General features: G+C 48.4%; 1 protein-coding gene across 1 annotated transcript in view; it reads right to left on the bottom strand.

Moving 5' to 3' along the window:
• Positions 1-24,318, bottom strand: part of LOC139411797 (probable E3 ubiquitin-protein ligase HERC1) — a 287,754-nt gene that overhangs the window by 168,306 nt on the left and 95,130 nt on the right. Inside the window, exons 30-44 of the mRNA XM_071158543.1 lie at positions 23,670-23,790; positions 23,122-23,359; positions 22,617-22,801; positions 21,877-22,032; positions 21,314-21,420; positions 19,540-19,650; positions 18,385-18,549; positions 16,837-17,076; positions 15,076-15,159; positions 11,249-11,474; positions 9,217-9,398; positions 7,387-7,550; positions 3,362-4,028; positions 1,811-2,093; positions 16-214 (exon numbers count right to left, since the gene is read on the bottom strand). Coding sequence (XP_071014644.1) covers positions 16-214; positions 1,811-2,093; positions 3,362-4,028; positions 7,387-7,550; positions 9,217-9,398; positions 11,249-11,474; positions 15,076-15,159; positions 16,837-17,076; positions 18,385-18,549; positions 19,540-19,650; positions 21,314-21,420; positions 21,877-22,032; positions 22,617-22,801; positions 23,122-23,359; positions 23,670-23,790 — 3,128 coding nt within the window. The remainder of the gene's footprint in view (positions 1-15; positions 215-1,810; positions 2,094-3,361; positions 4,029-7,386; positions 7,551-9,216; positions 9,399-11,248; positions 11,475-15,075; positions 15,160-16,836; positions 17,077-18,384; positions 18,550-19,539; positions 19,651-21,313; positions 21,421-21,876; positions 22,033-22,616; positions 22,802-23,121; positions 23,360-23,669; positions 23,791-24,318) is intronic.

Below are 24,318 nucleotides of genomic sequence, written 5' to 3'. Positions count from 1 at the left end.
AGAGGTTCTATTTACCTGAGCAGGCTAAGAGGCATGACCCCAGGGGACTCTGAGGCAGGGACAGTCTCTGTGTCAGTAACAGGTGTAGTGGCTGTGGTCGTGTCCTCCAGAGAGGAGCTCATGAAGGAGGTGGTGCTGGAGGCAGAGGGGCTGGTGGTGATGGGGGTCTGGGCCTGCTGCTCTCCCTGCACACCCTCCTCACACTCTGGGTCAGCTAACACACCGGGAGAGAGACCACACACACTTAGTACAGAGTTACAGGGTTAGAACAGAGTTACAGAGTTAGAACAGAGATACAGAGTTAGAACAGAGTTAGTACAGAGTTAGTACAGAGTTAGTACAGAGATACAGAGTTAGAACAGAGTTGCAGAGTTAGAACAGAGTTAGTACAGAGTTAGTACAGAGTTAGTACAGAGTTAGTACAGAGATACAGAGTTAGAACATAGTTAGTACAGCGTTAGATCAAAGTTAGTACAGAGTTAGAACAGAGTTAGTACAGAGATACAGAGTTACAGAGTTACAGAGTTAATACAGAGTTAGTACAGTTAGTACAGAGTTACAGAGTTAGAACAGAGTTAGTACAGAGTTAGTACAGTTAGTAGAGTTAGTAGAGAGTTAGTAGAGTTAGTACAGAGTTAGTACAGAGTTAGTACAGAGTTAGTACAGAGTTAGAACAGAGTTAGAACAGAGTTAGTACAGAGATACAGAGTTACAGAGTTACAGAGTTAGTACAGAGTTAGTACAGTTAGTACAGAGTTACAGAGTTAGAACAGAGTTAGTACAGAGTTAGTACAGTTAGTAGAGTTAGTAGAGTTAGTACAGAGTTAGAACAGAGTTAGAACAGAGTTAGAACAGAGTTAGAACAGAGTTACTACAGAGTTAGAACAGAGTTAGAACAGAGTTAGTACAGAGTTAGTACAGAGTTAGTACAGAGTTACAGAGGTAGTACAGCGTTAGTACAGCAATAGTACAGCGTTAGTACAGAGTTAGTACAGAGTTAGAACAGAGTTAGAACAGAGTTAGAACAGAGTTAGTACAGAGTTAGAACAGAGTTAGAACAGAGTTAGAACAGAGTTACAGAGTTAGAACAGAGTTAGAACAGAGTTAGAACAGAGTTACAGAGTTAGAACAGAGTTACAGAGTTAGAACAGAGTTAGTACAGAGTTAGAACAGAGTTAGTACAGAGTTAGAACAGAGTTAGAACAGAGTTACAGAGTTAGAACAGAGTTAGAACAGAGTTAGAACAGAGTTACAGAGTTAGAACAGAGTTACAGAGTTAGAACAGAGTTAGTACAGAGTTAGAACAGAGTTAGTACAGAGTTAGAACAGAGTTAGTACAGAGTTAGAACAGAGTTAGAACAGAGTTAGTACAGAGTTAGAACAGAATTAGAACAGAGTTAGTACAGTTTTTTTTCTCTTTAAATTTCTTGACACGTTACAACATCAGATCGTCTGAGAAGCCTTCAAGGTAAGTAGCTAGCTAGCTTGTAATCCTGGATGTGTTTGTCAACCACATCAATATATGTTTAGACCCCAGGAAGACCCCAGGAGGGCCCCAGGAAGGACCCAGGAAGACCCCATGAAGACCCCAGGAAGGACCCAGGAAGACCCCAGGAGGGCCCCAGGAAGGCCCCAGGAGGGCCCAAGGAAAACCCCAGGAAGACCCCAGGAGGGCCCCAGGAAGGCCCCAGGAGGGCCCCAGGAAAACCCCAGGAGGGCCCCAGGAAAACCCCAGGAAGACTCCAGCAGGGCCAGAGATGGAAAAGCCTTCCCTAACAAACAACATGTTACTTCCCTCAGTGTTACTCACCAGGTCTGGACTTGCCCCCACTGCAGTGTTCGTCTAGCAGCCCACTGACCACCAATTTATAGATCATGGCCTGGGCTCTCTCCAAATCGGCCAATCCTAATGCCCGCTTGATGGGTGACCTCATCACGGCCCGCTTGACCATGTGACGCATCAGGAACTGCAGTGCCGCCCTCATCTCAACTTCCTCCTGGCACACGGGCGAGGGCGCTGCGCCACTAGGAGTGGACCCGGCGTTCAGGTCTGCATTGTGTCCACTGGGAGCAGGCTCCGGCTGAGCCTGGACCTATTACAGAGTGGGCCATTAGCAGACACCTTGATTGAACCTGGACCTATTACAGAGTGGGCCATTAGCAGACACCTTGATTGAACCTGGACCTATTACAGAGTGGGCCATTAGCAGACACCTTGATTGAACCTGGACCTATTTCAGAGTGGGGCCAATAGCAGACACTGTAATTGAACCTGGACCTATTTCAGAGTGGGGCCAATAGCAAACACTTTGATTGAACCTGGACCTATTACAGAGTGGGCCATTAGCAGACACTGTAATTGAACCTGGACCGATTTCAGAGTGGGGCCAATAGCAGACACTTTGATTGAACATGGACCTATTACAGAGTGGGCCATTAGCAGACACCTTGATTGAACCTGGACCTATTTCAGAGTGGGGCCAATAGCAGACACTGTAATTGAACCTGGACCTATTACAGAGTGGGCCATTAGCAGACACCTTGATTGAACCTGGACCTATTTCAGAGTGGGGCCAATAGCAGACACTGTAATTGAACCTGGACCTATTACAGAGTGGGCCATTAGCAGACACTTTAATTGAACCTGGACCTATTACAGAGTGGGCCATTAGCAGAAACCTTGATTGAACCTGGACCTATTACAGAGTGGGCCAATAGCAGACACCTTGATTGAACCTGGACCTATTACAGAGTGGGCCAATAGCAGATACATTGATTGAACCTGGACCTATTACAGAGTGGGCCATTAGCAGACACCTTGATTGAACCTGGACCTATTACAGAGTGGGCCAATAGCAGACACCTTGATTGAACCTGGACCTATTACAGAGTGGGCCAATAGCAGACACTGTAATTGAACCTGGACCTATTACAGAGTGGGCCATTAGCAGACACTGTAATTGAACCTGGACCGATTTCAGAGTGGGGCCAATAGCAGACACTTTGATTGAACCTGGACCTATTACAGAGTGGGCCAATAGCAGACACTGTAATTGAACCTGGACCTATTACAGAGTGGGCCATTAGCAGACACCTTGATTGAACATGGACCTATTACAGAGTGGGCCAATAGCAGACACTTTGATTGAACCTGGACCTATTACAGAGTGGGCCAATAGCAGACACCTTGATTGAACCTGGACCTATTACAGAGTGGGCCATTAGCAGACACTGTAATTGACTAAACACATATACAGTATACTTGGGGCCAGAGACATTTTCCGCATTTCTCTGAGAGGTACTATATGCTGTGAGAGCAATGCGGGATTCGAACCCACAACCCTGATGACAGATTACTAACCTTGGGTATGAGCAGCAGCTCAACATACTTGGAGCAGGAGAGCAGCGTGCTGAGGGCCTTCATGGCCCCCAGGTAGAGGTAGGACAGCTGCACCGCATGGATCTCAGACTGACTGGCCCCTGAGGAGGGAGAGCCATCGTGGCCCTTCCTCCTGATGCCCTCCTGGGGGGTCTGAGGAGCAGGGGAGAGGGTCTCTGGTCCTCCTCCACCCTGGTGTTGGGAGTCCAAGGCGCAGGAGGAGATCTCGCTCTCTGATTTCGAGTTGGGCGCCGCGTGGGCTTTGACCTCGTCCAGGCTGTGTGACACCCTCAGATCAGAGGTTGTCGTCGTGGTGACGGTCCCCGTTGTTGTTGTAGTGTCTTTGGGGTCTGGGGAGACCCTGTGTTGGTGGCTCTGCTCCGTCTCACCAGTTTTGTTGTTGAAGTCGTCGTTTGTCGTGGCGGTCGTCGCCGTCGTCGTCGTATCGTGGCCTCCGCTGCTACGGTGCCTCTTCTCGTGGCGCCGGGCGCTCAGCTTCCCAGCGTCCTCGTGGATGGAGGTGAGATAGGTGAGGTCGAGGAGCAGGGAAGCGGTGAGGCCTCGGAAGCGTGCCACGTCAAAGGGCAGCGGCTCGCAGGGCTCCAGGTTGTACAGGGGAGTGTCACTAGGCGACCAGAAAGATGGGAAGCTTTAACCAAGAACCAGAGGTGGAGGAACACAAAGGAAACACAGAGTAAGGAGAGAAGGAGAGGAAGAGAGGAAGACATGGTAGAGGAGTGGAGGATGGATGGTAGTCTGGGGGAGGGATGGTAGTCTGGGGGAGGGATGGTAGTCTGGGGGATGGATGGTAGTCTGGGGGATGGATGGTAGTCTGGGGGATGGATGGTAGTCTGTGGTAGGGATGGTAGTCTGGGGGAGGGATGGATGGTAGTCTGGGGGAGGGATGGATGGTAGTCTGGGGGAGGGATGGATGGTAGTCTGGGGGAGGGATGGATGGTAGTCTGGGGGAGGGATGGTAGTCTGGAGGATGGATGGATGGTAGTCTGGGGGAGGGATGGATGGTAGTCTGGGGGAGGGATGGATGGTAGTCTGGGGGAGGGATGGATGGTAGTCTGGGGGATGGATGGATGGTAGTCTGGGGGAGGGATGGTAGTCTGGGGGATGGATGGTAGTCTGGGGGAGGGATGGTAGTCTGGGGGAGGGATGGATGGTAGTCTGGGGGAGGGATGGATAGTAGTCTGGGGGAGGGATGGATGGTAGTCTGGGGGATGGATGGTAGTCTGGGGGAGGGATGGATGGTAGTCTGGGGGAGGGAGGGATGGTAGTCTGGGGGAGGGAGGGATGGTAGTCTGGGGGAGGGATGGATGGTAGTCTGGGGGAGGGATGGATGGTAGTCTGGGGGATGGATGGTAGTCTGGGGGATGGATGGATGGTAGTCTGGGGGAGGGATGGATGGTAGTCTGGGGGAGGGATTGTAGTCTGGGGGAGGGAGGGATGGTAGTCTGGGGGAAGGATGGATGGTAGTCTGGGGGAGGGATTGATGGTAGTCTGGGGGATGGATGGTAGTCTGGGGGATGGATGGATGGTAGTCTGGGGGAGGGATGGATGGTAGTCTGGGGGAGGGAGGGATGGTAGTCTGGGGGAGGGATGGATGGTAGTCTGGGGGAGGGATGGATGGTAGTCTGGGGGAGGGATGGATGGTAGTCTGGGGGATGGATGGTAGTCTGGGGGATGGATGGATGGTAGTCTGGGGGAGGGATGGATGGTAGTCTGGGGGAGGGATTGTAGTCTGGGGGAGGGAGGGATGGTAGTCTGGGGGAAGGATGGATGGTAGTCTGGGGGAGGGATTGATGGTAGTCTGGGGGATGGATGGTAGTCTGGGGGATGGATGGATGGTAGTCTGGGGGAGGGAGGGATGGTAGTCTGGGGGAGGGAGGGATGGTAGTCTGGGGGAGGGATTGTAGTCTGCCCTGGGTGCCAGTCTGTTTCTACTCTCTTGCTATCTCCTTATGGATTTGTCACGTCAATGTTTAGCATGACAACAATGACACCTCAGGAGTTTGCCTTGCATTAACAGATCTGGGACCAGGCTAGGTGGATGGGTGGAGGAGGGCTGGCGGTACAATGGTACCATGCAGAGAAGGGACCAGTCAATGAACGAGTCACAAGGTTACGTACGGGATATGGATGATGGTGGATAAGTCCTTGGGAGGATAATGGATGACTATACAGGAGGTAATAATGGTAGTGGATGATGGTGGTTAGAAGCATGGTGGGGTGGGTGGTTATGGAGGAAAGTACTGAAACAGAGCTGGGTGATGGAGGTTTACAGCATATTGATGTGAACATAGCCAGTCAATACAGCCAGTGTAGATATTATCTATCAGCCAGTGTATATCTATCAGCCAGTGTAGATTATATCTATCAGCCAGTGCATATCCATCAGCCAGTGTAGATACTATCCATCAGCCAGTGTAGATACAATCTATCAGCCAGTGTAGATAGCATCTATCAGCCAGTGTATATCTATAGCCAGTGTATATCTGTCAGCCAGTGTAGATTATATATATCAGCCAGTGTAGATACAATCTGTAGATACCATCTGTCAGCCAGTGTAGATACTATCCATCAGCCAGTGTAGATACTATCCATCAGCCAGTGTAGATACTATCTATCAGCCAGTGTAGATACTATCTATCAGCCAGTGTAGATACTATCTATCAGCCAGTGTAGATACTATCTATCAGCCAGTGTAGATAGTATCTATCTATCAGCCAGTGTAGATAGTATCTATCTATCAGCCAGTGTATATCTATAGCCAGTGTATATCTGTCAGCCAGTGTATATCTATCAGCCAGTGTATATCTATCAGCCAGTGTAGATACTATCAGCCAGTGTAGATACTATCAGCCAGTGTAGATACTATCTATCAGCCAGTGTAGATACTATCTATCAGCCAGTGTAGATAGTATCTATCTATCAGCCAGTGTAGATAGTATCTATCTATCTATCTATCAGCCAGTGTATATCTATCAGCAAGTGTAGATACTATCAGCCAGTGTAGATACTATCTATCAGCCAGTGTAGATACTATCTATCAGCCAGTGTAGATACTATCTATCAGCCAGTGTAGATACTATCAGCCAGTGTAGATACTATCTATCAGCCAGTGTAGATACTATCTATCAGCCAGTGTAGATACTATCAGCCAGTGTAGATACTATCTATCAGCCTGTGTAGATACTATCTATCAGCCAGTGTAGATATTTATTCAGACGATTATGACGGTTATTTTTGAAGGGGGGGGGGGATCATGGTTATTGTCCATAATTGTTTGTGATAAGATTATGCTATAATTGTGCCAGCCCTAAAAATACGCTTTGCTTCTCTCAAGACCGTAGCCTGTTCTCAGATCAGTTTCTATCAAGACCTTAGCCTGTTCTCAGATCAGTTTCTATCAAGATCTTAGCCTGGTCTCAGATCAGTTTCTATCAAGACCTTAGCCTGTTCTCAGATCAGTTTCTATCAAGACCTTAGCCTGTTCTCAGATCAGTTTCTATCAAGATCTTAGCCTGGTCTCAGATCAGTTTCTATCAAGACCTTAGCCTGGTCTCAGATCAGTTTCTATCAAGATCTTAGCCTGGTCTCAGATCAGTTTCTATCAAGACCTTAGCCTGGTCTCAGATCAGTTTCTATCAAGACCTTAGCCTGTTCTCAGATCAGTTTCTATCAAGACCTTAGCCTGCCTGTTCTCAGATCCGTTTCTATCAAGACTTTAGCCTGTTCTCAAATCCGTTTCTATCAAGACCTTAGCCTGTTCTCAGATCAGTTTCTACCAATACCTTAGTCTGTTCTCAGATCAGCTTCTCTCAAGACCTTAACCTGGTCTCAGATTAGTTCCTACCAATACCTTAGTCTGTTCTCAGATCAGATTCTGCCTATTCCCTTGCCATTGTCAAGCCATGAGAATTCCATCAGACAAGAGAGCACAAACAGATCTGGGACCAGGGTACCAGGACCTGCAGGGTCAACCATAATGTTAATACCTGATGGTGATCTCAGCCTCGTCCCACTGCACCTTGGCTGAGGTGCTCCCCTCCTTCACCACGCCCAGGAGAGTAGCATGCCGACCGGTCTGTTTGTGAACACAGCGCCCCCCAACGCGCAGCCCTGCGTCGGCACCCCCCATCACCGCCAGCACAGGCCACACCTAAGAGTTCAACACGGAAGGCCTTTAGGACAGACCGTGACCTCTGAAATAGCAACTGCTGCTCCAGTTCACAAGTAGTTCACACACTACTTAGAGATATGACATGTAAATTACACAGTTATAACCAATATAAATATCCTGATGTTACAACACATACTGTAGTTGATTTAGTTTGAACTGCAACATAAGAGCTGCCTTGTGTTGTCATGGTGAAATGTTGTCATGGTGCGGTGCTGTCATGGTGCGGTGTTGTCATGGTGAAATGTTGTCATGGTGCGGTGTTGTCATGGTGCGGTGCTGTCATGGTGAAATGTTGTCATGGTGCGGTGCTGTCATGGTGCGGTGTTGTCATGGTGAAATGTTGTCATGGTGCGGTGTTGTCATGGTGCGGTGCTGTCATGGTGAAATGTTGTCATGGTGCGGTGCTGTCATGCTGAAATGTTGTCATGGTGCGGTGTGTCAAGGTGTGGTGTCAAGGTGTGGTGTGTCAAGGTGTGGTGTGTCAATGTGTGGTGTGTCAAGGTGGTGCGTCAAGGTGTGGTGTCAAGGTGTGGTGTGTCAAGGTGTGGTGTCAAGGTGTGGTGTGTCAAGGTGTTGCGTCAAGGTGTGGTGTGTCAAGGTGTTGCGTCAAGGTGTGGTGTCAAGGTGTGGTGTGTCAAGGTGTGGTGTGTCAAGGTGTGGTGTCAAGGTGTGGTGTGTCAAGGTGGTGCGTCAAGGTGTGGTGTCAAGGTGTGGTGTGTCAAGGTGTGGTGTCAAGGTGTTGCGTCAAGGTGTGGTGTGTCAATGTGTGGTGTGTCAAGGTGTTGCGTCAAGGTGTGGTGTGTCAAGGTGTTGCGTCAAGGTGTGGTGTGTCAATGTGTGGTGTGTCAAGGTGGTGCGTCAAGGTGTGGTGTCAAGGTGTGGTGTGTCAAGGTGTGGTGTCAAGGTGTGGTGTGTCAAGGTGTGGTGTCAAGGTGTGGTGTGTCAAGGTGTTGCGTCAAGGTGTGGTGTGTCAAGGTGTTGCGTCAAGGTGTGGTGTGTCAAGGTGTGGTGTCAAGGTGTGGTGTGTCAAGGTGTGGTGTCAAGGTGTGGTGTGTCAAGGTGGTGCGTCAAGGTGTGGTGTCAAGGTGTGGTGTGTCAAGGTGTGGTGTCAAGGTGTTGCGTCAAGGTGTGGTGTGTCAATGTGTGGTGTGTCAAGGTGTTGCGTCAAGGTGTGGTGTGTCAAGGTGTTGCGTCAAGGTGTGGTGTGTCAAGGTGTTGCGTCAAGGTGTGGTGTGTCAAGGTGTTGCGTCAAGGTGTGGTGTCAAGGTGTGGTGTGTCAATGTGTGGTGTGTCAAGGTGTTGCGTCAAGGTGTGGTGTGTCAAGGTGTTGCGTCAAGGTGTGGTGTGTCAAGGTGTTGCGTCAAGGTGTGGTGTGTCAAGGTGTTGCGTCAAGGTGTGGTGTCAAGGTGTGGTGTGTCAAGGTGTGGGTTGTCAAGGTGTGGGTTGTCAAGGTGTGGGTTGTCAAGGTGTTGTCAAGTGTTTCTTGCAAATAAATTAAAAACTATTAGCCTGGGTACCAGTATGTTTGTGCTAACATTCCACACTCATGCCAAAAACATTGTGGAATAATATCAGAAACAGAATGGTACCCAGGCTAATAAAGTCTGATAATCACAACAAAAGCTCAGCCAATAGATAGACAGACCTCTGTACAGAGAGTCCTGAGGTGGTGGTCAGAGAGTTCCCCCAGACCTCCATGCCCCTGGCGGCTCCCGTGTCCCGGCCGGCCCCTCTCCTCCTCCCCTCTCTGGGGGTCCCTGGACGAGTCCCTCTGGGCGTCATGCTCCTCTCTGCTCTGCACCGAACGACTCTTCTTTAACCTCTGACCTGATGTGTCACATGATGTGTTACTGTACATGTGATGGTGCTGACTGTGGGCCTTTTAATATTAACTCACAGAAATTATGTTTAAATCAGGCTGGTCAACATGTGGAAAAGTCAGGAAATTCAAATGAAGCAACACAAGCCCTAACGTTATCCAATGAGCAACAAGCCCTAACGTTATCCAATGAGCAACAAGCCCTAACGTTATCCAATGAGCAACAGAAGCCCTAACGTTATCCAATGAGCAACACAAGCCCTAACCTGATCCATGCACTAACAAGGTGTTCCAGACCCAGATGTGACACCTACTACAGGAGATATGTTGGTCTACTGTACTTTAAACTGCCTTAGTGACAGGACACAAAGCAGAGAGTGAAGTCCACATCTCTCCTCAACCTCCCTTCTCTAATGTCCTCTCACTTCAACCTCCCTTCTCTAATGTCCTCTCACCTCCTCTCCTCAACCTCCCTTCTCTAATGTCCTCTCACCTCCTCTCCTCAACCTCCCTTCTCTAATGTCCTCTCACCTCTCTCCTCAACCTCCCTTCTCTAATATCCTCTCACCTCTCTCCTCTCCTCAACCTCCCTTCTCTAATGTCCTCTCACCTCTCTCCTCAACCTCCCTCCTCTAATGTCCTCTCACCTCCTCTCTCCTCTCCTCAACCTCCCTCCTCTAATGTCCTCTCCTCAACCTCCCTTCTCTAATGTCCTCTCACCTCCTCTCCTCAACCTCCCTCCTCTAATGTCCTCTCACCCCCTCAAACTCCCTTCTCTAATGTCCTCTCACCTCCTCTCTCCTCAACCTCCCTTCTCTAATGTCCTCTCACCTCTCTCCTCAACCTCCCTTCTCTAATATCCTCTCACCTCTCTCCTCTCCTCAACCTCCCTTCTCTAATGTCCTCTCACCTCTCTCCTCAACCTCCCTCCTCTAATGTCCTCTCACCTCCTCTCTCCTCTCCTCAACCTCCCTCCTCTAATGTCCTCTCCTCAACCTCCCTTCTCTAATGTCCTCTCTCCTCAACCTCCCTTCTCTAATGTCCTCTCACCTCCTCTCCTCAACCTCCCTTCTCTAATGTCCTCTCACCTCTCTCCTCTCCTCTCCTCAAACTCCCTTCTCTAATGTCCTCTCACCTCCTCTCCTCAACCTCCCTTCTCTAATGTCCTCTCACCTCTCTCCTCTCCTCTCCTCAAACTCCCTTCTCTAATGTCCTCTCACCTCCTCTCCTCAACCTCCCTTCTCTAATGTCCTCTCACCTCCTCTCTTCTCCTCAAACTCCCTTCTCTAATGTCCTCTCACCTCCGCTCCTCAACCTCCCTTCTCTAATGTCCTCTCACCTTCTCTCCTCTCCTCAACCTCCCTTCTCTAATGTCCTCTCACCTTCTCTCCTCTCCTCAACCTCCCTTCTCTAATGTCCTCTCACCTCCTCTCCTCAACCTCCCTTCTCTAATGTCCTCTCACCTCTCCTCAACCTCTCTTCTCTGTCCTCTCACCTCCTCTACTCTTCTCTCCCCCTCTCCTCTCCCCTTGTCTCCTCATCTCCTCTCACCCCTCTCCTCTCCTCATCTAGTCTCCTCCTCTCCTCTCCCCCCTCTCCTCTCTCCTTGTCTCCTCCTCTCCTCTCCTCCCTCTCGTCTCCTCCTCTCCTCTCCCCCCTCCTCTCCCCTTCTCCCCTCTCCTCTCCTAACCCCCTCTCTCTCCCCTCCTCCCCCCCCTCCCCCCCTCCCCTCTCCTCTCCCCCTCTCCTCTCCTCTCCTCTCCTCTCCTCTCCCGCCTCTCCTTTCCCCTCTCTCTCCCCTCCTCTCCTCTCCCCTCCCCTCCTCCCTTCTCCCCCCCCTCCCCTCCTCTCCTCTCACCTCCTCCTCCAGTACCGTTGGCTGAGTCTCTGAAGCAGGGTTTGATTTTGTGTAGCCTCTCCATCATGATCTTGTTGATGCAGTGTGTCCAGTGGTCCGTGCGGTGCAGGATCCTGATGAGCTGTGTGGTGGCCTCGGCCAGGACTGTGGCCACAGGGCTGCAGATAGGATCACCGGGCAGGAGGTCACGAGGGGTACCCCGCATCTGCATATCACAGATCTTCACCTGAGACAGAGAGTTAGGGAGCAGTGAGACACATATCTTCACCCGGAGACAGAGAGTTAGGGAGCAGTGAGACACATATCTTCACCCCGGAGACAGAGAGTTAGGGAGCAGTGAGACACATATCTACACCCGGAGACAGAGAGTTAGGGAGCAGTGAGACACATATCTTCACCCGGAGACAGAGAGTTAGGGAGCAGTGAGACACATATCTTCACCCGGAGACAGAGAGTTAGGGAGCAGTGAGACACATATCTTCACCCGGAGACAGAGAGTTAGGGAGCAGTGAGACACATATCTTCACCCGGAGACAGAGAGTTAGGGAGCAGTGAGACACATATCTTCACCCGGAGACAGAGAGTTAAGGAGCAGTGAGACATATATCTTCACCCGGAGACAGAGAGTTAGGGAGCAGTGAGACACATATCGACACCCGGAGACAGAGAGTTAGGGAGCAGTGAGACACATATCTACACCCGGAGACAGAGAAACAGCTGCAATTTGGCCAGTTGGGGGAAAAAGAAAGAAAGAAAGAAAAATGGTTGGTTTGTAACCCTGATTGGTATTATTTTTGATTCACAGACGTCGGATGTAGTTTATTCAGGATGTTGTCTGATATTTTCTAAATGGATGAATAATTCCACATGGAACGGCGCATGTTGATGAATCAAGACCATCTGTTTGGTGAGAAGGCCTCAGGCTTAACGATTCTGATGCCAAGACGCTCTGTCTTTAACAAACTCATGTTATTGTGTATTTTAACGGTTATTGTTTATGTTTAGGTGGGTTATAGGCTAGGCTAACTAACCTGTCTATGTTTAGGTGGGTTATAGGCTAGGCTAACTAACCTGTCTATGTTTAGGTGGGTTATAGGCTAACTAACCTGTCTATGTTTAGGTGGGTTATAGGCTAGGCTAACTAACGTGTCTATGTTTAGTTGGGTTATAGGCTAGGCTAACTAACCTGTCTATGTTTAGGTGGGTTATAGGCTAACTAACCTGTCTATGTTTAGGTGGGTTATAGGCTAGGCTAACTAACCTGTCTATGTTTAGGTGGGTTATAGGCTAACTAACCTGTCTATGTTTAGGTGGGTTATAGGCACGGCTAACTAACGTGTCTATGTTTAGATGGGTTTATAGGCTAGGCTAACTAACCTGTCTATGTTTAGGTGGGTTATAGGCTAGGCTAACTAACCTGTCTATGTTTAGGTGGGTTATAGGCTAACTAACCTGTCTATGTTTAGGTGGGTTATAGGCTAGGCTAACTAACCTGTCTATGTTTAGGTGGGTTATAGGCTAACTAACCTGTCTATGTTTAGGTGGGTTATAGGCACGGCTAACTAACGTGTCTATGTTTAGATGGGTTTATAGGCTAGGCTAACTAACCTGTCTATGTTTAGGTGGGTTATAGGCTAGGCTAACTAACGTGTCTATGTTTAGGTGGGTTATAGGCTAGGCTAACTAACGTGTCTATGTTTAGGTGGGTTATAGGCTAGGCTAACTAACCTGTCTATGTTTAGGTGGGTTATAGGCTAGGCTAACTAACCTGTCTATGTTTAGGTGGGTTATAGGCTAGACTAACTAACCTGTCTATGTTTAGTTGGGTTATAGGCTAGGCTAACTAACCTGTCTATGTTTAGGTGGGTTATAGGCTAACTAACTTGTCTATGTTTAGGTGGGTTATAGGCTAGGCTAACTAACGTGTCTATGTTTAGGTGGGTTATAGGCTAGGCTAACTAACCTGTCTATGTTTAGGTGGGTTATAGGCTAGGCTAACTAACGTGTCTATGTTTAGGTGGGTTATAGGCTAGGCTAACTAACCTGTCTATGTTTAGGTGGGTTATAGGCTAACTAACTTGTCTATGTTTAGGTGGGTTATAGGCTAGGCTAACTAACGTGTCTATGTTTAGGTGGGTTATAGGCTAGGCTAACTAACCTGTCTGTGTTTAGGTGGGTTATAGGCTAGGCTAACTAACTTGTCTATGTTTAGATGGGTTATAGGCTAGGCTAACTAACCTGTCTATGTTTAGGTGGGTTATAGGCTAACTAACCTGTCTATGTTTAGGCGGGTTATAGGCTAGGCTAACTAACGTGTCTATGTTTAGGTGGATTATAGGCTAGGCTAACTAACCTGTCTATGTTTAGGTGGGTTATAGGCTAGGCTAACTAACTTGTCTATGTTTAGATGGGTTATAGGCTAGGCTAACTAACTTGTCTATGTTTAGATGGGTTATAGGCTAGGCTAACTAACGTGTCTATGTTTAGGTGGATTATAGGCTAGGCTAACTAACCTGTCTATGTTTAGGTGGGTTATAGGCTAACTAACTTGTCTATGTTTAGGCGGGTTATAGGCTAGGCTAACTAACGTGTCTATGTTTAGGTGGGTTATAGGCTAGGCTAACTAACGTGTCTATGTTTAGGTGGGTTATAGGCTAGGCTAACTAACGTGTCTATGTTTAGGTGGGTTATAGGCTAGGCTAACTAACGTGTCTATGTTTAGGTGGGTTATAGGCTAGGCTAACTAACGTGTCTATGTTTAGGTGGGTTACCTTTATTTAACTAGGCAAGTCAGTTAAGAACAAATTCTTATTTACAATGACGGCCTACCAAAAGGCCAAACCCTAACCTGGACGACGCCGGGCCAATTGTGCGCCACACCCTATGGGACTCTCAATCACACCCGGTTGTGATACAGCCCGGGAATCGTACCAAGCCGCAGCGCCACTCGAGGGGCCGCACAAGCAGTTCCCGAAGTAGCACAAGCTGAAAATAGACGGGACGTAATTATTCCAAAATAATTTTAAGACAATTCTTTTTTTTTCTTTCTTGCTTTTAAATGGGGAGGTAAAATGTAACTTGCCACAAAGCACATTCCACCAAACAGTTTTATAGTATTTGAAAACAACTGTGATCTCTGGTTGAAGATGAGAGTTTTGATGTCTGTTCGGGGTACCTGATTACTCCTGCTCATCCTCAACTTCATCATCAAACAATCACTTTATCCAACTGAGTTCTCATAAAGTTACAAGTTGTTTTTGAATAACTTAAAAACATGACAGGTGTAAGGTAATAAAGACCGAACTAACAATGGCAAGATAGAACAATCTGAAGAGTAGCTTGAACAGACCTTACAGTTGAGGTTTAAATAGGTTCAATGTTTAAATAGGTTCAGTTTAACTAGGTTCTAGGTTTAAATACGTTCTAGGTTTAAATATGTTCTAGGTTTAACTAGGTTCTAGGTTTAAATACGTTCTAGGTTTAAATACGTTCTAGGTTTAACTAGGTTCTGTTTAACTAGGTTCTAGGTTTAACTAGGTTCTAGGTTTAACTAGGTTCAATGTTTAACTAGGTTCTTTTGTTTAACTAGGTTCAATGTTTAACTAGGTTCTAAGTTTAACTAGGTTCAACTAGGTTCTAGGTTTAACTAGGTTCTAGGTTTAAATAGGTTATAGATTTAACTAGGTTCTAGGTTTAACTAGGCTCTAGGTTTAACTAGGCTCTAGGTTTAACTAGGTCCTAGGTTTAACTAGGTTCTAGATTTAACTAGGTTCTAGGTTTAACTAGGTTCTAGGTTTAACTAGGTTCTAGGTTCAGCGTTGTCTTACCTTCTCTCCAGGGTTACTGCTGTAGAACATGACACAGGGGTAGAGCTCTGTGGCGTCCACGTCCTCGAAGGCTAACTTGGGCTCCTGTGGAGAACAATAACAGGCTTCTGTAAACACAGCAGAGACTGTCTCAAACACTCTGGTGTCTCTAGAGGGGGAGGCACTCTGGTGTCTCTAGGGGGGGGACTCTGGTGTCTCTAGAGGGGGTGGGCACCCTGGTGTCTCTAGGGGGGGGGGGGGGGCACTCTGGTGTCTCTAGGGGGGGGACTCTGGTGTCTCTAGAGGGGGTGGGCACCCTGGTGTCTCTAGGGGGGGGGGGCACTCTGGTGTCTCTAGGGGGGGGGGGGGGCACTCTGGTGTCTCTAGGGGGGGGCACTCTGGTGTCTCTAGGGGGGGGGGGGGGGGACTCTGATGTCTCTAGAGGGGGGGGCACTCTGGTGTCTCTAGGGGGGGGGGCACTCTGGTGTCTCTAGGGGGGGGGGGGACTCTGATGTCTCTAGAGGGGGGGGGCACTCTGGTGTCTCTAGGGGGGGACTCTGGTGTCTCTAGGGGGGGCACTCTGGTGTCTCTAGGGGGGGGACTCTGGTGTCTCTAGGGGGGGGACTCTGGTGTCTCTAGAGGGGGTGGGCACCCTGGTGTCTCTAGGGGGGGGGGACTCTGATGTCTCTAGAGGGGGGGGCACTCTGGTGTCTCTGGGGGGGGGGGACTCTGATGTCTCTAGAGGGGGGGGCACTCTGGTGTCTCTAGGGGGGGGACTCTGGTGTCTCTAGGGGGGGGGGACTCTGGTGTCTCTAGGGGGGGCACTCTGGTGTCTCTAGGGGGGGCACTCTGGTGTCTCTAGGGGGGGCACTCTGGTGTCTCTGGGAGGGGGCACTCTGGTGTCTCTAGGGGGGGGGGCACTCTGGTGTCTCTAGGGGGGGGGCTCTGGTGTCTCTAGGGGGGGGGGGCACTCTGGTGTCTCTAGAGGGGGGGGCACTCTGGTGTCTCTAGGGGGGGGACTCTGGTGTCTCTAGGGGGGGGGCACTCTGGTGTCTCTAGAGGGGGGGGCACTCTGGTGTCTCTAGAGGGGGGGGCACTCTGGTGTCTCTAGGGGGGGGACTCTGGTGTCTCTAGGGGGGGGGGACTCTGGTGTCTCTAGGGGGGGGGGACTCTGGTGTCTCTAGGGGGGGCACTCTGGTGTCTCTAGGGGGGGCCCTCTGGTGTCTCTGGGAGGGGGCACTCTGGTGTCTCTAGGGAGGGGGCACTCTGCTGTCTCTAGGGGGTGGGCAATCTGGTGTCTCTAGGGGGGGGGGGACTCTGGTGTCTCTAGAGGGGGGGGGGACTCTGGTGTCTCGGGGGGGGGGGACTCTGGTGTCTCTAGGGGGGGGGCACTCTGGTGTCTCTGGGGGGGAACTATGGTCCCTCTAGTGGGGGACACTCTGATGTCTCTGGGGGGGAACTATGGTGTCTCTAGTGGGGGGCACTCTGGTGTCTCTAGGGGGGGTAACACCCTGGTGTCTTTAGTCTCTAGGTTTCAGACTGTAAACTGTCGGTCTTGAGGGGGACCCTGCTGATAGAAATTGATCTCTCCACCCCTCCCTCCCCCTCCCTATCAACTATACATCTCTCTCTGTGAGGAGACTGTAATGACTTGCCATCAGACATCATGGGGTTTTAATTGTTTTGGGAAGAGTTTATAGTCTGGCTCAAAGGGCCAGTCACGGTGAAAAGCATCTCAGAACTGAGGGGGGGGGCAAACTAACAGTAGCTTTATGTTCTGACCTCTCCGTTCTTCCCGAAGGAGATGGTGCGTGCCTCCATGTCCAACACACAGGTGATGTAGTCTCCCTGGGTGAAGGAGGAGAGGGTGAGGGTCTGCTCTCCATTGTGGTACAGGTTCCCGCTGTAGGCCCGGTACAGCCACATGTCTGACGTGGTGCGGTGGTTGAAGTCATGGACAGGCCAACGGGACACCCCGACGCACGTCCCCTCGTTCCCACGGTTCTCCTTCACAATGTAGAACTACAGGTAGAAACAAACAATGACACAATATTATGAGATACAGGAAACGGGAGATCGTTACTGACGACGCAGCAGAACGGGAGCTCATTACTGAAGACAGCAGAACGGGAGCTCATTACTGAAGACAGCAGCAGAACGGGAGCTCATTACTGAAGATGCAGCAGAACGGGAGCTCATTACTGAAGACAGCAGCAGAACGGGAGCTCATTACTGAAGACGCAGCAGAACGGGAGCTCATTACTGAAGACTCAGCAGAACGGGAGCTCATTACTGAAGACAGCAGAACGGGAGCTCATTACTGAAGACAGCAGAACGGGAGCTCATTACTGAAGACAGCAGCAGAACGGGAGCTCATTACTGAAGATGCAGCAGAACGGGAGCTCATTACTGAAGACGCAGCAGAACGGGAGCTCATTACTGAAGACTCAGCAGAACGGGAGCTCATTACTGAAGACAGCAGAACGGGAGCTCATTACTGAAGACAGCAGCAGAACGGGAGCTCATTAATGAAGATGTAGCGGCTACAGGTGAACCCCCCCAACACTGCCATAGTGATCTGTCTCTCTATGGAGAAATACATCTGGTAAATCCACCTATAGTCAAACTACTCCTGAGGTAAAGAATACATACGCCACCTCTAGTTTAGGGTCCATTTACACCCCCAGAACACAGACACGTCTAAAACCATGGACATGTAGCTCAGACAATAACTCCAGGTAACTGGCAAAATAAAGGAACCGCCAACATAAAGTGTGTTTATAGGGGCGTTGGGCCACCACCAGTCAGAACAGCTTCAATTCAAGACTGTAGGTGTTTTTTCACATGCCATTTCTCCTCAAATGTTAGCAACGGGACAGTAGGCGTGTTTTCACATGCCATTTCCCCTCAAACGTTAGCAACGGGACAGTAGGCGTGTTTTCACATGCCATTTCCCCTCAAATGTTAGCAACGGGACAGTAGGCGTGTTTTCACATGCCATTTCCCCTCAAACGTTAGCAACGGGACAGTAGGCGTGTTTACACATGCCATTTCCCCTCAAACGTTAGCAACGGGACAGTAGGCGTGTTTACACATGCCATTTCCCCTCAAACGTTAGCAACGGGACAGTAGGCGTGTTTACACATGCCATTTCCCCTCAAACGTTAGCAACGGGACAGTAGGCGTGTTTACACATGCCATTTACCCTCAAACGTTAGCAACGGGACAGTAGGTGTGTTTACACATGCCATTTCCCCTCAAACGTTAGCAACGGGACAGTAGGCGTGTTTACACATGCCACTGGTAGCACACAGAGGAGATGTACTGTACCTTCCACTGGTAGCACCCAGAGGAGATGCCGGTAGAGGCCAATCCATATCCCTTCCCCCCGCTGCCGTGGGTCAGACCCTGGCCATTCTCCACCACACAACACTGAGTCTTCTCCGGGTCAAACGACACCTCCTGGATGGGAAGGTTCTCATCCTCCTCCTCACCCTGGGGACAGACGGATGAATCAGTTAGTCAGATTGCGAGCCAGTTAATTCACAGACAAGAAGACAAAGTAGAATAAAAAAATAATAATAAGAAAAAGTCTGAGAAAAGAAAGAAAGAAAAAGAAGAAGAACGAGAAAGAAAAAGAGGAAAGAAAGAGAAAGAAGAAGAAGAAGAAGAAGAAGAAGAAGAATAAGAAGGAAGAAAGAAAGAGAAAGAAGAAGAAGAAGAAGAAGAAGAAGAAGAAGGAAGAAAGAAAGAGAAAGAAGAAGAAGAAGAAGAAGAAGAAGGAAGAAAGAAAGAGAAAGAAGAAGAAGAAGAAGAAGAAGAAGAAGAAGAAGGAAGAAAGAAAGAGAAAGAAGAAGAAGAAGAAGAAGAAGAAGAAGAAGAAGGAAGAAAGAAAGAGAAAGAAGAAGAAGAAGAAGAAGAAGAAGGAAGAAAGAACGAGAAAGAAAAAGAAGAAAGAAAGAAAAAGAAGAAGAAGAAGAAGAAGAAGAATAAGAAGGAAGAAAGAAAGAGAAAGAAGAAGAAGAAGAAGAAGAAGAAGAAGAAGAAGAAGGAAGAAAGAAAGAGAAAGAAGAAGAAGAAGAAGAAGAAGAAGGAAGAAAGAAAGAGAAAGAAGAAGAAGAAGAAGAAGAAGAAGAAGAAGAAGAAGAAGAAGAAGAAGGAAGAAAGAAAGAGAAAGAAGAAGAAGAAGAAGAAGAAGAAGAAGGAAGAAAGAAAGAGAAAGAAGAAGAAGAAGAAGAAGAAGAAGGAAGAAAGAAAGAGAAAGAAGAAGAAGAAGAAGAAGAAGAAGGAAGAAAGAAAGAGAAAGAAGAAGAAGAAGAAGAAGAAGAAGGAAGAAAGAAAGAGAAAGAAGAAGAAGAAGAAGAAGAAGAAGGAATAAAGAAAGAGAAAGAAGAAGAAGAAGAAGAAAGAAAGAAAGAAAGAAAAAGAAGAAAGAATAATAACAGTAAGAAGAAGCGATAGAGAGCATTATGAGTAGTCCTGTACCTGTAGTTTCAGCTCCTGCTCTTTCTCCTTCATCTGGATGGTGTGCTTGGCCTGGGCGATGGGAGCTTCCCACATACAGTCAGCCAGCAGGGAGAAGAGACGCTCCACCACCTAGAGGAGGACCACACCTTTTACCAGCTACCTCATCAAATCCTCTTATTAGGACCTCACCTTTTACCAGCTACCTCATCAAATCCTCTTATTAGGACCTCACCTTTTACCAGCTACCTCATCAAATCCTCTTATTAGGAACTCACCTTTAACCAGCTACCTCATCATATCCTCTTATTAGGAACTCACCTTTTTACCAGCTACCTCATCAAATCCTCTTATTAGGACCTCACCTTTTACCAGCTACCTCATCAAATCCTCCTATTAGGACCTCACCTTTTTACCAGCTACCTCATCAAATCCTCTTATTAGGACCTCACCTTTTACCAGCTACCTCATCAAATCCTCCTATTAGGACCTCACCTTTTACCAGCTACCTCATCAAATCCTCTTATTAGGACCTCACCTTTTTACCTGCTACCTCATCAAATCCTCTTATTAGGACCTCACCTTTTACCAGCTACCTCATCATATCCTCTTATTAGGACCTCACCTTTTACCAGCTACCTCATCAAATCCTCTTATTAGGACCTCACCTTTTACCAGCTACCTCATCATATCCTCTTATTAGGACCTCACCTTTTACCAGCTACCTCATCAAATCCTATTAGGACCTCACCTTTTTACCAGCTACCTCATCAACTCCTCTTATTAGGACCTTACCTGTTTACCAGCTACCTCATCAACTCCTCTTATTAGGACCTTACCTGTTTACCAGCTACCTCATCATATCCTCTTATTATAGGACCTCACCTTTTACCAGCTACCTCATCAAATCCTATTAGGACCTCACCTTTTTACCAGCTACCTCATCAACTCCTCTTATTAGGACCTCACCTGTTTACCAGCTACCTCATCAAATCCTCCTATTAGGACCTCACCTTTTACCAGCTACCTCATCAAATCCTCCTATTAGGACCTCACCTTTTACCAGCTACCTCATCAAATCCTCTTATTAGGACCTCACCTTTTTACCTGCTACCTCATCAAATCCTCTTATTAGGACCTCACCTTTTACCAGCTACCTCATCATATCCTCTTATTAGGACCTCACCTTTTACCAGCTACCTCATCAAATCCTCTTATTAGGACCTCACCTTTTACCAGCTACCTCATCATATCCTCTTATTAGGACCTCACCTTTTACCAGCTACCTCATCAAATCCTATTAGGACCTCACCTTTTTACCAGCTACCTCATCAACTCCTCTTATTAGGACCTTACCTGTTTACCAGCTACCTCATCATATCCTCTTATTATAGGACCTCACCTTTTACCAGCTACCTCATCAAATCCTATTAGGACCTCACCTTTTTACCAGCTACCTCATCAACTCCTCTTATTAGGACCTTACCTGTTTACCAGCTACCTCATCATATCCTCTTATTATAGGACCTCACCTTTTACCAGCTACCTCATCAAATCCTATTAGGACCTCACCTTTTTACCAGCTACCTCATCAACTCCTCTTATTAGGACCTCACCTGTTTACCAGCTACCTCATCAAATCCTCCAATTAGGATCTCACCTGTTTACCAGCTACCTCATCATATCCTCTTATTAGGACCTCACCTTTTTACCAGCTACCTCATCAAATCCTCCTATTAGGACCTCACCAGTGGGTCAATTTTGAGAGGCTTCACTCTGCATACAGCTCCAGTACCTGTGTCATCTGGTCGTTCTCTACACTGGCCTCGCAGGCAGGCAGCACAGCCTCCAGAACATGAAGGGCCAGGAGACGAGTTCTCAGGTTGCCCACCAGAGGGACTCCTACAGATCAACAACAATAACACTTGTGTCATTGAAAAGCAAAAAAAAAAAAAAAAAAGGAAAAAATCTTTACTCAAATTAGTTGCTAAGCGACATTAAACAAATTCCCAAAAGCCAGGCACTCGTGTGAGTTTGAAAGTTTTAAAAAAGCGTTTAATGAACGGGCTAAGACACGATTCAAATAAACCTTCATCCGTTTTGACCTGACCTTTGACCTGACCTTTGACAGAAATAACATAACGAAAGGAAGACACTGGTGAAAATGGAGGCCTTTAATGCAAGTCCTTACTACCTCTGACCTGACGTCGGTCAGGATGTATACTAAATGGTTGGCTGTGCTGGGGCATATCTAACCTATATTCAAGTCGATGTAAAGAAACATCTAAACTTACAAGTACAGACTGGTGATTTTCATAATGCATTTTAACTGTACAAATACAGTTGATTGGACCGTACCCGAGCAGCATTTCTGTGCAGCGATGTTGAGCAGCACCTCTGTCCACTTTGGAGAAGACATTTTGGATTGGATGGCCTTGGAGGAGACGACTCGCCTCAGGAACACCAGGAAGTCTCCCAGGTGAAGCTCTGCTGTGTGCTGCTTACGCACCAACGCTATGGAACACAACAACAACAACAACAACAACACCATATTACAGAGTGAAGCTCTACAGGGTGCTGTTTCCACTTCAACACTATGGAACACAACAACAACAACACCATGTTACAGAGTGAAGCTCTACAGGGTGCTGTTTCCACTCCAACACAACACCATATTACAGAGTGAAGCTCTACAGGGTGCTGTTTCCACTCCAACACAACACCATATTACAGAGTGAAGCTCTACAGGGTGCTGTTTCCACTCCAACACAACACCATATTACAGAGTGAAGCTCTACAGGGTGCTGTTTCAAAACAATGACGTCATGTCTGAACCCATCTTTATGCCACTTCACCACTACCATCTGTATTGACAATACTTTAGAAGTTCCCGGAAAAATCTATTTGAAAAAAAAAAACGATCAAGCCGATCAACCGATTCCAGTCAGCCAAATCACTAGTAACCTTTCCATCCCTCTTCCACCCATCCTGGCAGACAATCCTCCTCCTAATGTATTAACTCATCGTTCAAATAGCACTATTACTTGATCCAAAGAGACTTCCTGTCAATGCTGCATGACACACAGTCCTCCTCCCACCTCTGAAGTCTGTCTTCTCTGGGTCGGCTCCATCCTCAGACTTCTTGTCCTGGTTCTCCTGGTTCTTCCCTGGGTCGGCAGTGAGCAGGCTGACTCCTGCCTGGGACAGAAGGTTCTTCAGCTGGCTACACAGCAAGTCCAACAGGGACTGGACCACCTTGGGTCCTAGCTTGTCTGCGTACGTCCTGGAGACACAGAGACACAGAGACACGGAGACACGGAGACACAGAGACACAAAGACACAGAGACACGGAGACAAGTCAGTCACACAGAGACAGAAACATGCATCTTTGTGGGTAGGGTTTCATGGTTGCGCCTCCTACAGGACTAAGAATCATACTCGAAGGACAATCTCAAATTGAAAGTCCCTTTTTTAATCCAGGAATAGGCTTGTTCTGGACCCGGGAAACCGGCCCTATAGATAAACCAGACACGACACATCTGACGACACACATACGTAACATATATTAACAGTTTTGTTTAGTGCAGAGAGCCGCTGTCTTACCCGGTGCTGATGGCCAGTATCTGCAGTAGTCGTGTGGAGGCTACCTTCAGGGCAGTGCTGAGCTGAGACACCCCTGGTTTCTGTAGCAGCTGGAGTGGTTGTCCCAGCAAGGTTTCTGTGCCACACAGCTGTGACAGCACATTGAGGAGGCCACTGGATATGGCCAGGGACACGTCCACAGACTGGTAACGCACGCTCAGGGCAAACACTGTCACCAGCAGGAGGCGCTGCTGGGCCTCTGGAACGAGGGAAAGGTGGGGGAAAAAGAGGGGGGGTGGGGAGATACCGAGTCAGTTGTCCAACTGAATGAGGTCAACTGAAATGTGTCTTTCCGCATCGGGACGGGGGAGAGAGATGGAGACGACGGTGAGAGGCAAACGAGGGAAAGGGGAGTTACTCTATAGCGGTGGTCTTCAACTACGTCCTGAAGAACTACTGGTTGCGCAGACTTGCTGTGTTACTGCAGGGCTGGACCGAAAGCCTGCACACACAGTTGTTCTCCAGGACCTGTATAGGAGAACCCTGCTTTGTAATGATGTGATGTTCACCTATGTGATGTTTGTTGGCCTGCAGGGCTCTCTCCAGCGTGACAGACAGCTGCTGGTAGATCTTATGTACGGCTGTCTGGATGTCCATCTGCAGGCTCCGCTTGGCTGCGTTAACACCGTCCTGAACCAACACAACATCATTATGAGGCAGACATCCTGTCCTGAACCAACACAACATCATTATGAGGCAGACATCCTGTCCTGAACCAACACAACATCATTATGAGACAGACAGACACATCCTGTCCTGAACCAACACAACATCATTATGAGGCAGACAGACAGACAGACAGACAGACAGACAGACAGACAGACACTGGTAACATGTTAATGCAATCGGGTTCGATCCCCCGTACCTGAACACTCTCTCCCTAGTCCCCCCCAGTACCTGAACACTCTCTCCCTAGTCCCCCCCAGTACCTGAACACTCTCTCCCTAGTCCCCCGCAGTACCTGAACACTCTCTCCCTAGTCCCCCCTGTACCTGAACACTCTCTCCCTAGTCCCCCGTACCTGAACACTCTCTCCCTAGTCCCCTCCGTACCTGAACACTCTCTCCCTAGTCCCCCGTACCTGAACACTCTCTCCCTAGTCCCCCGTACCTGAACACTCTCTCCCTAGTCCCCCCCGTACCTGAACACTCTCTCCCT

This window comes from Oncorhynchus clarkii, chromosome 6 (genome assembly GCF_045791955.1).
Source record: "Oncorhynchus clarkii lewisi isolate Uvic-CL-2024 chromosome 6, UVic_Ocla_1.0, whole genome shotgun sequence".
Classification (NCBI taxonomy): domain Eukaryota; kingdom Metazoa; phylum Chordata; class Actinopteri; order Salmoniformes; family Salmonidae; genus Oncorhynchus; species Oncorhynchus clarkii.
The sequence above is the reverse complement of the archived record's forward strand: the minus strand, read 5'-3'. Positions and strand labels throughout refer to the sequence as shown.